Raw genomic sequence first — 14,909 nt, forward strand, 5'->3', positions numbered from 1 at the left:
TTGTGACGCTGCCGATGAATACCGTTATGTTGCAGAGTCTGCTAAATTACACTAAAAGTCCCTTTTCTGCCAAAACATTGTTAAACTCAGCCCAGAATGTTTAAATTAAGAACATTTTTAAGTCCAAAAACATTGTACTTCAAAGTAAGATATCAAAATTTCTTACTATGGTTATGATTAAAAGCGCCATTTAATTTCCACAAATGGTTCAATTGATCTGATGTCATGTTCTGAGCCTGAGTCGTAATAAACTTACATATACTTACCATCTTCGGTATCAGGCCTCCTTAGAATCTTTTTCACTATATATTCTTACACTTTTAAATGTTAATACATATAACTTACGTTCCAATGAGTTGAACTCCAGAAAACTTTAGCATCACAGTTTCCCAGGCGATGGCCATGCCTTTAGATATTTCTTTAATTTGCACAAGATTGAATTCGTGGCCTCGTGAAAGTAGTATTTTGTTCCGTTGGAATTGTTCCGGGGCAGAAAAAATAACAGGTATAATGGTCAGTAAAGCTGTTACATGCCTCAAAGGTATTCTATACCTGAATCAGTTCAGTACTATAGCCTGAAAGCGAGTACAAAAGTCTATAATGGATCCCCGTAGGACACACCTGTTTATATCATAATAACACTTTCAGATTTCTAAAAGTCATCATTTGGCTGAAAATTAGAGATCCTGGAACGTAAAATTTTACAAATGGTTATTTATCGATTTCTGAATACGGCCAAGGCGTCCTTTCTGTAACATCTGGGTGCTGCAAAGGCCCGATATTAGGGCCACTTATGTTTATGTGATTTATTTATTTATTTAATTGGTGTTTTGCGCAGTATCTCCATTTGTTAAGTGTATTCACTACTCAACAAATGGAGATAGCCTACTCAGCAGACACATTTGACGTCGTCTGCAGGATTCAAGAACATATCCGTATCCCACTTGACCGATGTTGTCCAATGAAAATCGGACTGTCTGAGGCGGGATCAATTTATTTATTTGATTGGTGTTTTACGCCGTACTCAAGAACATTTCACTTAAACGACGGCTAGCATTATGACAGAGCCCGGGGGAAACCTCCGACTATTCGTATGTTGTTGCAAGACCTTCCCATGTAAGGTCGGAGAGCAACTCACAGCGATCGCATTGGTAAGGGGCCACTGGGTCATTCAGCTGCGCTGGGATGCTAACCACGGGGACCAGGGAATGATGAGAAGTGTATTAATATAAAACCAATGAGCGTAAATTACATTTAATAACCTGTTACGTGAATAAAGATTCAAAAATGTATAAAGATCATTGAACGCCTTAGCGGCTTTTTGAATTATTTGAATGTGTCGTATGCTACATTAATGATCATATTGTAACCTCTGTCATTCTTATTGGTGGAGTTCATATGAATAATAATGATCATAGCCATTAATTTCAGGTACAGAAAGTCAATATATGCAAAGATAACTACTAGGTTTACATTAAAACTTAGATTGTTATCTTCCTGTTCAATATTTCGTTGCTAAAAAATAAGCCTTGGCATAGGCTCCAATAGTATTGCCGCTGCTAAGTAAACTTGAGATTATAATCAACTACATGTGCACATAAGTGCCCGAGGTTTGCTTATATTAGAAAGTCTTATCTTTAGGATAAATTAACAGCCTCACCAAGTATAACTCATGTAAATGTGCATGAATGTGTTAATATGTGATAATGATATAGCTAAAAACGTTATCCATATTTTCATTTTCATTTTCTGTCGTCGTATATTTGACACGCAGGTAAAGAAATGGAAATGAAAAGCACAAACTTACCAATGGCGCCCGCTTCCAGTAACCCGACCAAGCAAAGTGCTAACAATATCTTCCTCAACATGTTGGATGCAGGCGTGAGGATGGCTGGAATTACAATCATTAATAGCAAAGGTGTATAGAATAAAACATATTTGTGTCAAGTCAATTGATGACAAATTTATAAATCAGCTATACTATAATACAACTATTATACTATAATATAATAATGGTGACAGGATATTGATGAATGGTTGCCCATAAACAATTCCCAGTGCATGCTTTTCATCTGTGTAACTCTGCCGCTACTCTACTTGTAGTGCCGACTGATATAAGTTCACCCTATTCTGTGCGCCCAGGAAAATGTGGTTTTCCAAACACTGTTTTTTCATATGTTAAACGAGAACAACATTTAGGCTCATTTATAACCAAATATAACCACGCACTTTTCTGTAAACCCAGAAAAGTCTGCTCTTGCAAACATTGTTTTATCATATGTTAAACCAGAACAACATTTAAACTTATTTATAGCTAACTGTAACCACACCCTGCTCTGTGAGGCAAGACAAGTGTCTTCTTGCAAACATTTTTTTTTCATATGTTAAACCAGAACAGCTCTTAATCTCATTTTTAACCAAATAAAACCACACCCGGTTTTTTGAGAAAAATAACTTCTTGAAAACATTGCCTTTTTTATTTGGTAACTCATTTCACCTTGTGTGTTCAAAAATTTTCAACTGAATGCAAACATGTACATTCAAGGAAACATTAAGCAAAGGAAAAGTGCATAAAACAAACTAATGAAAAATGCTAGCAGTCGGTAATATCATACCTACACAAAAGTATAAACACAAGCAAATTCACACATTACCTTGTTGTCTTATTTCACCGTCCAGGTAAACACTTTTTTGAACAGAAGCTTTGGAATACGCAGGTATGAACAAGTGGCTTCTTTTCTGCAGCATATCTCTATCCAAACAAATTTATATTAAAGCTGGTTCCATAATCTTGCTGAAATCTAAAATTAAAAACATAATTTCATGACATCCGTTAGAATTGGAATAACGGGAAGGCCATTTGCTGCTGATAATTTAAATATCAAGAAAAGCATCTGCAGGTTTATGGTTTTTTAAAGTAAATCAACTTGCTTTGAGTAAATACTTCACAAACATGGCAACTCCATGGGGCAATGGTGGTTGTGGAGGATTGTGTTGTGTTACGTTTTGTAAGGGAGGCAATGGTGGTTGCAGAGGACTCTGTGGTGTTAAATTTTGTAAGGGAGACGTGGTGGTTGCGGAGGATTGTGTTGTGTTAAGTTTTGTAAGGGAGGCGTGATGGTTATGGAGGATTGTGTTGTGTTAAGTTTAGTGAGAGAGGCAATGGTGGTTGCGGAGAACTGTGTGGTGTTAAATTGTGTAAGGGAGTCAGTGGTTGTTGCGGAGGATTGTGTAATGTTAAGTTTTGTAAGGGAGATGTGGTGGTTGCGGAGGATAGTGTTGTATTAGGTTTTGTAAGGGAGACGTAGTGGTTGTGGAGGATTCTGTTGTGTTAAGTTTTGTAACGGAGAAAATAGTGGTTGTGGTGGGCTTGTGTTGTGTGCAGTGCGGTCAGGGGGACAATGGTGGTTGTGGGTGCCTGTGCTGTGTAAAGCGTTGTCATGGAGACAGTGTTGACTATGGGCGCTTCTTTTGTGTGAAGTTTTTTGTGTAAGGTCGCTAGGACAATGGCGGTGTTGTGTAAAGTATTGTCACGGAGGTAATGGTGGTTTTAGGTGCTTGTGTTGTGAGAAGTTTTTGTCAGAGAGACAATCTTGGTTCCGTGAGCTTGTTTTTTGTGTTAAGTGCTGTCATGCAGACAATGGTAATTTCAGGGTTAGTGCTGAGTGAAGTGTTGTCAGCGAGACAACGGTGATTGTGGGTGATTGTGTTGTGTGGAGTTTGGTAAGAAGACAATTGTAGTTATGCGCGCTTATGCTATGTAAAGTGTTGTCAGGGAGACAATTTTGGTTGTGGGCGGTTTATGGTGTGTGAAGTGCGGTCTGCGAGACAATGGTGGTTGTGGTTGCTTGTGTTGTGTGGAGTTTGGTAAGAGGACAATGGTAGTTATGGGCGCTTGTGTTGTGTGGAGTTTGGTAAGAGGACAATGGTAGTTATGGGCGCGTATGTTATGTAAAGTGTTTTCGGGGAGACAATGCACTGTTCCTCAGCCACCACTGTCTCCATTTCAGCTCTTCAAACAACCCAAGCCTCCTCCCCCCCCCCCCCCCCAACACCCACCTTTGTCTTCCTGAGAACACTTCACACACCACAAGCCCCCAAAATCACCATTATCTCCCTGACAAAACTTTACACATCACACAACAAGACAATGGTGGTTGTGCGTGCTTGTGTTGTGTGAAGTGTTCTCAAGGAGACAATGGTGGTTGTGGAGACTATTGTTGTGTGAAGTGTTGCTCTGAAGATAATGGTGGTTGTAAAGGCTTGTGTTGTGTGAAGTGTTGTCATTAAGACAACAATGGTTTTGTGGGTTTGTGCTGTTTGAAGTGTTGTCAGGAAGAAAATGATGGTTGTACGGGTTTGTGTTGTGTGAAGTGCAGTCAGAAAGACAATGATGGTTGTGTGGGTTTGTGTTGTTTGAAGTGTTGTCAGGAAGACAACAATGGTTGTGTAGGTTTGTTTTGTTTGAAGTGCTGTCAAGAAGGCAATGATGATTGTGTGGGTTTGTGTTGTGTGAAGTGCTGTCAGGAAGACAATGATGGTTGTGTGGCTTTGCGTTGTGTGAAGTGCAGTCAGGAAGACAATGATGATTATGAGGGTTTGTGTTGTGTGAAGTGCTGTCAGGAAGAAAACAATGGTTGTGTGGGTTTATGTTGTGTGAAGTGCTGTCAGGTAGACATTGGTTTTTGTGTGGGTTTGTGTTGTGTGAAGTGCTGACAACAAGACAATGATGGTTGTGTGGGTTTGTGTTGTGTGAAGTGCTGTTAAGAAGACTATGATGGTTGCGTGGGTTTGTGTTGTGTAAAATGTTGACGGGAAGACAACAATTGTTGTATGGGTTTGTGTTGTGTGAAGTGCTGTTACTAAGACGTTGTTGGCTGTGTGGGTTTGTGTTTTGTAAAGTGCTGTCAGGAAGACGTTGGTGGTTGTGGGTGCTTGTGTTGTGTGAAGTGCTGTCAGGAAGACGTTGGTGGTTGTGTGGGTTTGTGTTGTGTGACTTGCTGTCAGGAAGACATTGGTGGTTGTGGGTGCTTGTGTTGTGTGAAGTGCTGTCAGGAAGACGTTGGTTTGTGTTGGTTTGTATTGTGTGACTTGCTGTCAGGAAGACATTGGTGGTTTTGGTTGCCTGTGTTGTGTGAACTGCTGTCAGGAAGACGTTGGTGGTTGTGCGGGTTTGTGTTGTGTGACTTGCTGTCAGGAAGACATTGGTGGTTGTGTGGGATTGTGTTGTGTGAAGTGCTGTCAGGAAGACGTTGGTGGTTGTGTGGGTTTGTATTGTGTGACTTGCTGTCAGGAAGACATTGGTGGTTGTGTGGGTTTGTGTTGTGTGAAGAGCTGTCAGGAAGACATTGGTGGTTGTGGGTGTTTCCTCATCATGATAATATCATCCATGTTCAAAGGCTCCAAATTGAGACTATTAAATCGTGTTTAGAATTAATCCTACCGGTAATTTAAAGCTGATAAAAATACCAAAGAACTTTAAGATATATTAAATGAGTTGAGTTGTAGGTGGCTGCAAAAACGAATATTCTGATGAATTTGTACCTATATGCGTCACAAAGCCACAATTACCAATTTTGGGATTCTGTACAATCTAGTGAACCGTCTTCAAAATTTAAATATCGATCTTTAGATGACTCAAATTAACTTTGTAAAAAATGTGGTGAGATGTTGCACTGAGTTGTTTTCATGCATCGTGCGCACCAAAATCTGGTTGGGAGTCTTCTTACAGTCCTGAAATTCCAGCTTTGTAGATAAACTAATATCACACCTGCGTATTTTACCCCAAATGTCCATTTGTCCTCTGCCTTTGAGATATTTTTACGTTAAGTGGCGGTTCACGAAGTCTTTTGTTTTCATACCAAACCGTTTCTCTGCCCCCTGGTGAAATTCCTTTCACTGAAGTTTCAATCTCTTGTAACAGTACCAACCCACGTGCTGGTGAACAATGCGGAAACATATCAGAAGCAACATCGGGCAGGAGAAATGCTAAGTTGTTTATCAAAATCGAAAAAGAGCAGGGACATTGTGAATAATAGTGATACTAAGTGGTGTTATGTATGACTATTTAACGTTTTCATGTACTGTTAGTCTGCGGACATTTGTGAAAGCATAACAGGCCCTGTTATATGTGTACAGCGCGGACCAGATCGAAAGCACCTTGTCCAATGCTTCGTTTATTTCGTTGGCTGTTAATTCTGTGTTTAAGAATAGTTGAATCCACTGGGAGCCAGGAGAGTGTGCGACGCTCTCGTATCGAGTCCATTATATTGATATGAGCTGGTGATGCCAGTTTCGTTTGGGAGGACAGATCTCTATGCCGGCACCTTTTGTGTACCACAGTTGTACTGATGTCTGGTTTAAGTGAATTTCTGCGGAAGTCACGTTTATTGGTGTTCGGAACTTTATTATGATTATACAGTGTTGGCTGTGTAATTTGTTTAACACGCTGACCTCACCTGACCGACAAGGTCGTCACGGACTCTAAGCTGAAGTTTTCAGTTTTGCAAAGGACGTTCGTTCAGCCACAAGGTGACATTACTCGATGTCTCTGAACGGCTCGTTTGTGAGTTACTGCGGGAGCTGTGACTGTTCTAAAGTGGATTATGCCTTTAAGCCTGGATTTACCCTGTGTTGTGGCGTCATTCAAAGGCTTGACTGTTCCAGTTCTGTGTAACCTGTGTACTGTGTTCGCGTTCGCTAACCTAGCGAAGTACCTGACTGGCACAATTTGTGACTTGTGTGAATTGTGTGTTTATCCCATGGTTTGTATGTTGGATTTCCTGGAATACGTTCCTTGGGATGCAAAGGTGAACTGGAAACTTTTAAAGACCGGTAATACTGATGTGTATGTTTTTTATGTTGTTGTTGTTGAACTGTCTGTAAAACTGTACGTCTCATTTTATATATAAAGCATTGTTTACATTGTAATATTGAGTCACTGAGTCTGTTTTCTGTTGCTGTTTTCAACACCGTAACAGTGGGTAGACAAAGATATCCACTAAGTCAACAATGGCCAGAAAACCATATGGTGCATTCCGATGGTGTATAAATGCCACAGGTATTTCCACCGACAAATCATTCTCGTAGAGAACATCACAGAATCAAGATGGTTTCCGGACTGCTCTTCTGTTGCCTTCTAGCCATTACGGCGGGTAAGTTTACCTTTTCAAATTGCTGTAGTAATTTGTCTATTCCGTTGACGTTTCACCTTGTAGCGGCATTCGGGATCATGTCTGTAACCAGAGTTTTGTCGAGGAAATCAAATGGTGTTTAGGGCAAACCCATGTGGCTTGATAGATGTATGACTAACTCACATCATCTAGACAATGCGCTGCAGTGATCGCCCTGGTTGCGCTGATCAGCATAGCTCCGCAAACGGCGTAGCCAGGTATTTGCAGGGAGAGAATGGAGTTAAAAAATCCGTACTGGGAATCAAACCCATTAACGATGTCCTGAACGCCGTGAATCTGGTAAGGCGCTGTGTCATTATCCAGACGGACGGGGTTAGCTGTGAAGACAAAATGAAAGTCATGTACAGTATTGTCTCAGTGAGTGATGGTTGTGGAGTCTTGTGTTGTAACAAGTGTTGCCAGGTAAGGAAGCTGCTCATTTTCCATGTATGGTATCGAGCCGAATGTGACTAAATAAAGCATTCGACCCATGAACACCGAGACTCACGTCAGTTGTTAAATTGTTCGAGACACAAAAAGGGTTAGATATGAAAAAAATATAATATATAAGACAACAACACAGAGAGTAAAACCAGAGCATTGACAACAGTGTGATTGTTGGCAAATGGTCACACGTGATAGTGGTGAAATACGGTCTCCTGTCAATTTATCTCAGTTAGAGTTTTATTCTAACTGTTCATGTATATGCTTAAAGAGCAGCAACGTAAACAGCCCCTAGAAATATGCCCTAGGGAAATTAGATAAAACAACAGACATTGATGTTAGTTGCAATTAGAGGTCACTGGACTAGAATTACTCAAATTGTTGTATTCTAATAAATTTTAATATACAATGGCATTCAAGTATAAAAGAATACAGCATAAAAACAAGAGAAGCGACGACAATGTGACCCATGGCAAATGGTCACATGTATTACGGGTGAAATACAGCCTTCTGTATATTTTCTTCAGTTAGGATTTTGTTCTAACAGTTCATGTAAATGTGATGGTAGCAAATTACACACTTCCTAACACTCTGTCTATACAGAACAAGTGGAATAAATGGAACAAGATATGTTTCCACATTGTAACCAAAACATTGCCTTTTTAATGTTTTTGGCATAAAATTAACAAACAATAATTAAGTTGTTAAAAAGTGTTCTAAAAAGGATCTCGAAAAACAAATATACAGAAAACAAGCACACATTTGCAACAGAAGCGGTATCTAGGAAGAAATTCAAAGTCCTCTTGCACTCAGACCCCTCGAGCAATAAATGAACCGTTTTAAATTATAGATTGATCAGAAAAGATACTGTATGGGCTCAGTGTGGATCGTCCAGTACTTGATGAAGGAGGTCCCGGGTTCGAAACTCCAGTCAGCTGGTTTAGTCTATGATTTTTGTGCCACAAGGTTAGTCATACATCTTTTAAGCCACATGGGTTTGCCCTAAACACCATTTGATTTCCTCGACAAAATTCTGGTTACAGACATGATCCCGAATGCCGTATGATTCGTACTCCAATGGAGGTGTGTTAATATAACTGGTGACCCGTCAAGTTGACCAAATCGTCATTCTGGTGAAATTTGACAATCGTTCAAAAAAAAAGCAAAGCAAATGTCAACCAGAACTGCATGGTCACAAAGGTAGTTCACATCGCATATGTAGGCACGCGACTGTCAGTTCGTCCAGGCGTGGAGGTCCCTGCAGTCCCGGGTCAACTGCTCTCTTCTCAACAGCTGCCAGGGTAGAATGAAAATACGTAGGGATAAAGACTAGTTAATTGACAGATTTATTGATTGATTGACTGATTGATTGGTTGATTGATTCATTCGTTAATTGGTAGGTTAGATTGTTGGGTGGTTTGTTCATCGACTGATTAATCCATTGATTGTGGATTAGTTTCTGTGTTGTTTAGTTGGAGGGCTGGTTGCTTGAATGATTTACTGATTGTGTAGATCAGTTGGGATTGATTCATCGGTGTTTGAGTAAAAAAGCAACAATTGTGCTTGTTGTAACTGACTTTTTGAACTACACATGAAACTATATATGAAACTTTTTGAAACTTAACGGAAAGAAAAAGCGAACAAAGCTTATGTAGAAAAAACATTTAAAGCTGTATCTGAAACACCCTTTACTGTTTAGTTAGATTTCTTCACTGAAGTAAGTGCAAGCAGATATTTTGGTTGTAAGGTGGGTATTATGGGCAATACGGATAAAGTCGACAATAACATCACACCGACTTTTTTTCTGGCTCTGAAACATGCATGCCAGATTCAGTTTCATGTACAAGAACACATTTTAGAAGTAAAGTTAACGAAAAGTTAACTAAAGTTAGTTATTTTCGTTATAAGTAAAGTTAGCGGAAAGTTAATTATTCATCATTATATGCTGGGCAGATGTTATGTGACGTAGCTGACAGCAGATGACAATCAAACTATTTGACTTCATTTAATCTAGTGAAAACAGAATCTACACAATATGCTTACAGATATTTAGATGCAGATTTGTTGTTCTTTCTACGGGTACCTACCTGTTTTATATGTATATTACATGACAAGGGACGTAAATGACTTTACCACACTACATGAAACATTTCAGAGACTGTTAATACGATGGGTAAACATTTCAGCAACTGTTGCACAGACTCTTACATATTTTGGAAAAAGCAATCAGAGATCGTGAAGCACACAACAAATCGTGGAACGAACCTAAGTACAAAAGTCAGTTAATTATGAAAACGACTCACCCGTCTCCTTGACATCGAACCAATGAGCTGGAACTCCGTCGCAAAACTTGCTCAAAATGGGCCCCAATTCTGATGACGTCATATTGCGGAGCTGTGCTTCACCTTGCTTTAATGGTTGAAGGTCGAGTGTTTTGCCCTAACAGAGATGAAATGCATGTAGTAAAGACTCTTCCTACTGCTTAGTTGATTATGCGTATACTCAAATTAAAAGAAAAATAAAAAAAAAATTTTAGCGTGCCACAATAGCAAGTTTGTAAATCATAATATGTCTCACTTTGCTAATTAGACATGTCACATTTTAATCGCCGTTATTACTGTAGTCTTTCATTTGTCTCAATTTGCAGTTTCGCGTGATCTTGTGTTATAAGTTTACAATACGTATTCTGACCCTAAGCTATTCACTACTACGATAAAACAACAAGTTTATTGTTAAGAAAAAGCAAAGTTGAGATATTTTTTCTGACTATCGTCTGTTTTACGTCGTGCTCACTTGTACACCGGCGACCAGCTTTATGGTTGGGGGAAACGCATGGCCTTTCCACGTACGACCTAAGAGGAAGCCAGCATGAGCTGGGCTTGCACTCACAGAGACCGCATTGGTGAGAGGCTTTTAGTCATTGAACTGCGCTAGCACGCTAAACTCCTCGGCCACGAAGACCCAAATTTCTTGCACGCAACGCAACATTGCAGAAGTAAATAAATCGATTATACTATACTTAGTCCTCAATGTTTGGCAAAATAGACCCTGAAGATAGAGGCCAATAGGCTGACATACTCGTCTGTCTTCCAACATCTGCTTGACGGACCGGAAATCCGGGATTTTCACCTTGGTAACCAAGCACATGCCCCTTCCAAAGTCTCTCAGCGCCACGTAACCCTAGTTGGACAGAAAACGCACCACCTTATATCAGAGCTAAGCCGTAAACACGGCCCCGAAAGTAAGAGGTCATATTTTATACATATGTACTGGTTGAAGGATTTCACTATTTACGTAAATCACACCAGGATTCGAACTCAAGTGTCAGAAGCCGAAGTACAGCGCTCTGTCAAGTGAGCTAAAAGGGAATTTCCACAAGCTGCTGGTAGTATAAGCACAAACAAGCTGCTCCCGTTACATATATTCCGTTACTTATTATATAGGCCTACTCCCGTTACTTATTCACGTTAAATGACATTCTTTTCTGTTCACTATAAAAATTCATATTTAGCCCATACATGCGTCATTCATATAACCGTTCAACTTTTAGCTGAGTCATTATACGGCGTCGCCCGATGTGATAAAGGGTTTCTGACCATCAGCCTGCGCACTAATTCAGCTTGGCAGGGTTTAAATTTCATATACCCCTTGTGGGCATGGCCTGCAGCTCTGACAAGTGTTATGTTCACATTTTAACCTGCCTGATCAGTGTATATGTAGGTATGTGGCTGTAGGAAGCTGGACACTAAGCCGATATATCATTTTTGTGCTGCCTCAGAGAAAGGCCATACCAAAGACGTCAGACACTAAACACAGTATATACTGAATCCAGATGGAACCAGACGATTGCAGATGTTAAAAACTGGTAAATGCCCCAATATGGTATTGAACGCTTGTTTCCAGCGGGAGCGTTGATGAAGCGGCTAACACAGTGCAGTGAATATTGTGTGCGGTGAATACTGTGTGCGGTGAATGTTAATACAGGTACTCACAAGTTTGAAGTCGTGAAGGGCCATAGAGTTCTCCTCGTGAATCCTGTAAGCCTCCGCCGACACCATGAGAATCGTTTTTTCTTTGTCATTAATCAAAACCGACTCGTGGATGTCCACATCTCCGGCATTACGGACCCAAGATATCCACTGAGATATATGGAGTTCATGAAAACGATTTCTAAACGTCATTTTTCAACTTTGTTACATTTTAAGTAGAACATTAAATTCAATCTTCATTTACAAATTCTGTGAAACTAATTATGAAAATATTGCGTTACAGCGCCATAGAAAGTTTTCTTGCGATATTTGAACTGGAACGTCCATTTTGGTTAACGGCTGATATATGAATGTTTGGTTTGAGGCAAAGCACAAAAATATTACACTGATTTGCGAGGTAGATAAAAAAAATACACCGGAATTATACATTAACATCATTTACGAACACAAAATATTCAACATCGTTTTCTTACCTCGGGTTTCTCTGCTTTGTTTTGTTGAAGGTAGAATATGACACCAAAGACGATGGAGCCAAGGACCAGTGCCGTGGAGAGTGAAGCAATCGCGGCTATAAGCACTGGACGCCTTCTCTCTCCTCTACTGGGTAGGTTTCCTTCCGGATATGTCTGGAAGAATAGTATGTTGTTCGTGCTTTACTATTTGTTTTATTTTGTCATATTCTTCTTTTGGCACTTAATACTGCATGGATGGAGAGTTGAAAATTTGACACCAAATCCTAAGAAAAAGTCCAAAAGGTACACCTTATTGCAAACTACATAACATCCAGGAATCCATTATGAACAATCCCTTCCTCTCCGGGCGAACGCGGGAAGGTCTGACAGCAGCTTGTGGATGGTTGTAGATTTCCCCCGGATTCTGCCCTGTTTCCTCCCACCATACTGCTGGTCGTCGTCGTATAATTGAAATTTTTGTTTAGTAACCTTTTAATCATCAAACAAATAAATAAATAACTTAGCCATTACAATGACATGCGCTCTGTGCTTCCCACGCGCTGTATACTGAGGCCTAGTTTTACAGCATATCTATTGTTGCGATACCATCTCTGACGTGGAAGCAAAACTTCATGTCAAAAAGAGGGAAAATGGAAAATGAAACATTGCGTTCAACAGCATTAAGTTAAAACTCAAATGATATACACAAAAAACTAAATAAATGTTAATGCCAACAGTTTAGAAAGTCTCTCCACGTATTGATTGTTTGCAGCCTGTAAAATAATTTTAGATTAAAACATTTTAAATGTTTCTGTTGTGGAATACAACACCATCAATGTTGATTTGACATACATGTAAGATAAACTAGTCAGATGACATCATTTTGTAAACATTTGTAACGTGGTAAATTTGTAAGAATATGATCTTAGCTCAGGTTTTATTCTAACTGTTCAAGTAGAAGATGAAATGGTAGCAACTCACACATCCCAATTTATCAGATGTCACTAGAGTACAATCCCGCAAAATGCTATGTTTTTATCATACTTACAAACAATTACATTACAAAAAAACACTACAAAGGGACCAAGCACGCGGACTCTTTATCCGCCAATAGGGAAACTTACCAATTTACAGAAATCGGACTCTTGTGCCATTTTCGTTCCGGTCATGTTGACGAATATAAAGCAGCTGCCGGTTTATTTAGCTGAGAGGAAGTTTAGGCAGGTTGGACATCGGTGCAGAACTGGCTAATAGAACACATTCCGTTTTTATACAAGTCCTCATGTTGTGTGTAATTGAGTTTGTTTATCAGCCAGTAGAAATGGCGTCAACAAGGATGTAGGTTCCGATTGGTTCAGCACCGACCAGTGAGGAAGATCTGATCTCGGAGAAGTCATATATCGAATTTCGGCTTATTTGCAGTAAAATGTTAATTCTCGCATAAATGTGTCCACTTAAAAAAAGAGAAAAGTAGCTGTTTTCTGAACTGATCAACTTAGTAAGACCATAGAAGACGAGGACGTGCTCCTTGAGCCGTTGTAATGGAAAGACTGTGTAAACTGAAGGTGTTAAAAAGCGTTCTTTCACAGGGACCTGCACCGCCTGAGCCCGCATCCTTCAAAGCTAGTGTCACATTACACTGTTTACTGTCTGCACAGGCGACAGATTTCCTCATACAATGACCCGGATCTTGATGTTTGACATGTTATCATGTCAGGCCTATCCCAGGAAATGAGGCGAGGAAAAACGAAATGTGCCCAAGACTGACGCACAAAAGAGAGAGAATTACAAGCATCATAATGATGGTCGTCCTCCTGTAGGTAAACAATGCAAAATACAAACATATAAATGTGTCTGATTTAATTTCATAATATATGATTTTATTGTACACAAGACCCACCCCTTCTATCAGCACACGGTCAAAACCATCCTAATACGGTGGGTGAGACTTTTAACTTTGTTATTTGTGATGTTGTAACTTCGTTGTAACTTTGTTAATTGTGATGTTGTAACTTTGTTAATTGTGAAGTTGCAACTTTCTTATTTCTAATTCTGTAACTTCGTTAATTGTGATGTTGTAACTTTCTTATTTGTGACTCTGTAACTTCGTTAATTGTGACGTTGTAACTTCGTTAATTGTGATGTTGTAACTTCGTTATTTGTGATGTTGTAACTTCGTTAATTGTGACCTTGATTGATGGTCCAGTATGCGAGAGCAGACACATATACATATACAAAAGCACATGGTCGATTATGTCTATACGGTGTAAGTGTAACTCCGATGAAATTCAACATAAATTAATTTCCTCGTTAGGCAATACAGGGTATATTTCATATAACAAGGCATTTATACACAAACACAAGTTGAGCAAAGTTGTGTTATGTTAAGTTAGCCAGTGGAACCAATAATTTTTGCATATATGGTACAACAATAGACACTTAAGGAACAGCCTAGACATCAGATGAATTTGAATTTTTTATCAGTACATTTCTAAATTTCGAGTTTAAACTAAGCTCGAGCCGATGTAAAATCTTAGATGTCTGCTAGATTGTCTCCAGCTCGATCCCGTCGTATGACAGAAACACCAGATAAATGCACAAAAAGTAATAAATATAATACACGAATGTTGAATTGTGTGTGACGGCCGAAGGTTGCAAAACGATAACACAGTCACGTGGGTTGTTTGTCAGGCTGCAAGGAAATCCTAGAAGGCGACCCAGAATTTGGTATTATGTTATGTAGCTAGCCCTATAGCATTAGCCATGAATCATCATTTGTAGGCCTACAGATCGTTGCCTTCATAGAGTGGTGGGGAGAGCCACGTGAAGACGTCTGTTGCGTCTGTAATGAT

The 14,909-nt window shown here is 39.6% G+C and overlaps 1 protein-coding gene across 1 annotated transcript; it reads right to left on the minus strand.

The window, feature by feature from the left end:
- Nucleotides 1–7,805: 7,805 nt before the first annotated feature.
- Nucleotides 7,806–13,342, minus strand: LOC135480410 (uncharacterized). The gene is made up of 6 exons (XM_064760240.1): nt 13,182–13,342; nt 12,079–12,231; nt 11,609–11,755; nt 10,695–10,796; nt 9,920–10,055; nt 7,806–8,909 (listed from the first exon to the last, which is right to left on the minus strand). The coding sequence occupies exons 1-6, from the start codon at nt 13,224–13,226 to the stop codon at nt 8,809–8,811; spliced, it is 684 nt and encodes a 227-aa protein (XP_064616310.1). The 5' UTR covers nt 13,227–13,342; the 3' UTR covers nt 7,806–8,808.
- Nucleotides 13,343–14,909: the final 1,567 nt, after the last annotated feature.

The sequence above is a fragment of the Liolophura sinensis genome, chromosome 13 (assembly GCF_032854445.1).
Source record: "Liolophura sinensis isolate JHLJ2023 chromosome 13, CUHK_Ljap_v2, whole genome shotgun sequence".
NCBI classification, from domain to species: domain Eukaryota; kingdom Metazoa; phylum Mollusca; class Polyplacophora; order Chitonida; family Chitonidae; genus Liolophura; species Liolophura sinensis.

Coding starts and splice junctions, on each gene's coding strand:
- LOC135480410 (XM_064760240.1), bottom strand. CDS start 13,226: ATGACCGGAACGAAAATGGCACAAGAGTCCGATTTCTGTAAATTG. Junction 12,232..13,181: donor AGTCCGATTTCTGTAAATTG/GTAAGTTTCCCT, acceptor CTATTCTTCCAG/ACATATCCGGAAGGAAACCT. Junction 10,797..11,608: donor CCCTTCACGACTTCAAACTT/GTGAGTACCTGT, acceptor CTGTCCAACTAG/GGTTACGTGGCGCTGAGAGA.